This window comes from Amphimedon queenslandica, unplaced genomic scaffold (genome assembly GCF_000090795.2).
Source record: "Amphimedon queenslandica unplaced genomic scaffold, v1.1 AMPQUscaffold_13379, whole genome shotgun sequence".
Lineage (NCBI taxonomy): Eukaryota > Metazoa > Porifera > Demospongiae > Haplosclerida > Niphatidae > Amphimedon > Amphimedon queenslandica.
Window position 1 is genome coordinate 82229 of NW_003546385.1, and position 2309 is coordinate 84537.

Consider the following 2309-nt stretch of genomic DNA (forward strand, 5'->3'; position numbering starts at 1 on the left):
TATTTAGCCTTGTCATGTGGTGTATACCGAGCAGAGGCCGGTGCCATTGCAGCACTATCTCTATCCTGCTGGAGCTGACGGTCTTTATCTTGTGGTGGATGAGAATGTGAGCAAATGATTACCTTATGTTGGTGCATGTACATGCATGCATATACATGTATTATTATTATTATATTATATTATAGAAATATTGTTTAAAAATATAAATGTGAAATATTATAGAGTGCAAATGCAGTACTACCATTGATGCTGTATAATATAACAGTGATACACTTATTTTATGATGTTGGAATGTGATGGTGTCTACAATGTATATGTGTACATATGTATATTCTTGTTTTGTTGTAGGGAAAGTTTCGTGAGGATAATTTCCAAACTGCCATGTCTTGCCTTCAAGAATCCGGTATAGGGAATAAGAAAGGAACTAAAGGTAGTGCACTCACTAAACTACATGTACAGCGTACAACGTACCATTCTATACATTTAAATTTGTAGCATTAAGTAATAACTGTCACACATACATTTAGATGTACATGTACTGTATGTTGCTTATCTAGTCTAGGTTCTTAGTTTTACTTTTTTGTGTAACACAACAACATCTCAACATTCCCTACTATCTCATTCTAGGTCCTTCAAATTGTTACAAAGTGGTGAAGATGATAATGGAGCGTAGTCTCCAGCCTGTCATCATATTCAGTTTCAGTAGGAGAGAGTGTGAAGCATTAGCTCTCCAAATGTCAAAGCTTGATTTCAACACAGCCCGGGAGAAGGAGCTGGTAGATGAAGTATTCACTAACGCCATCGACTGTCTCTCTGATGATGACAAGCAGCTACCACAAGTAAATGGCTACCTATAGCAGTACAGTAGCTTTCATGAATATACAATGTGCCGTATGGTGCTTTTGTATTTTGGCAATTTTGCTGTAAAGTTTGATTAGCAGTTTAATTTCAATTTGGCGATTTTGTGTATACATGTGCGCTAATTAGCATGTGTATTGATGAATGACGGTTTTAATATTGGCAATTTTGTTTGCCAATCATCAAAATCAACTTTGACACAAATGGTCTACTTACATGTACATGTGTAATTGTAGCTTTTACATGCACATGTACACATGTATATACACATGTACATGTACATGTAGTTGGTTAGTTAGTAGTATCAGAGGTGTATCCCCTGTGTATGTTGTCCAATGTATTTTTACAACCATGTACATGTACATGTACATGTATTGTATTTATCATACTACACGTAGCTGCAATTACATGTACATTGTACATGCATAGATATTACTCTGTTATCTACATGTATGGTGCATTTATGCTTGCATTTTTAAAATTAAAATCAACATGTATTCTTGTTTAGGTTGTTCATCTCCTCCCATTATTAAAGCGAGGCATTGGCATACATCACTCTGGTCTACTCCCCATCCTCAAGGAGACTATTGAGATATTGTTCTCTGAAGGACTCATAAAGGCTCTCTTTGCTACTGAGACGTTTGCTCTTGGACTCAACATGCCCGCAAGGACTGTGGTCTTTACTAATGCTAGGAAGTTTGATGGAAAGGACTTTAGATGGGTAATGAATGCTGCATGTACATGTACATGTACACAATTGCACACACAATATGCCATATAGCAGGAAATTTTTGTTTGCTTGGTCGGCCAAAAGTTTTAGCAAAAATTTTAGACAATAAAAGTTTAAAATGAAGTGTGCACGACTGTGTTAACGATTAATAATTGAAGTTAATTATAATGAAAATAAATTCAACAGAAGAAAATCTTGTAAGGCCTGCTTGGATGGACAATGAAATTTTATGGCAGCGAAAATTTGCTGCTATACATATGGTACATGTAAATGTACATGTACATGTATTACGCTATGCATGCAGATTTATCTTTTAAAGGGTAACTTCAGTGCATTTTTGAGATATTTTTTTATTTGCTTAATATGATTGCCTGACCATACTAATGATGTGTTCCAACTCCCATTGTCTGAAAAAAATTATTCACTGAGATATGAGCCTTCAAAAATGCCCATTTTTCCTTTCTGCCAGGTTACTTCCTGTCGGTGGGTGTGGCTAAACGTGACATCACTGGAGGGATAGCTGTAGCTAAATCCATTCCTTTATAGGGGGAAGTAATCCTTTATTCTCATGGCTTGTAATGTAATAGCACTAATTTAAACATTGGGATCATTAGCTTTCATTATTCTAAGCATAAAACTGTAAGAAAAGTACACAAAATAGCTAACAAGAAGATTCACCAAAGTGTGGTATTATGACTTTTTCTTGCAGTTGCATGCTTAG

General features: G+C 35.6%; 1 protein-coding gene across 1 annotated transcript in view; it reads left to right on the top strand.

The window, feature by feature from the left end:
* The window catches only part of LOC100632290 (superkiller viralicidic activity 2-like 2), a 17945-nt gene that overhangs the window by 5546 nt on the left and 10090 nt on the right, over window positions 1-2309 (top strand). The window contains exons 8-11 of the mRNA XM_019997224.1: window positions 8-106; window positions 349-430; window positions 628-839; window positions 1367-1579. Coding sequence (XP_019852783.1) covers window positions 8-106; window positions 349-430; window positions 628-839; window positions 1367-1579 — 606 coding nt within the window. The remainder of the gene's footprint in view (window positions 1-7; window positions 107-348; window positions 431-627; window positions 840-1366; window positions 1580-2309) is intronic.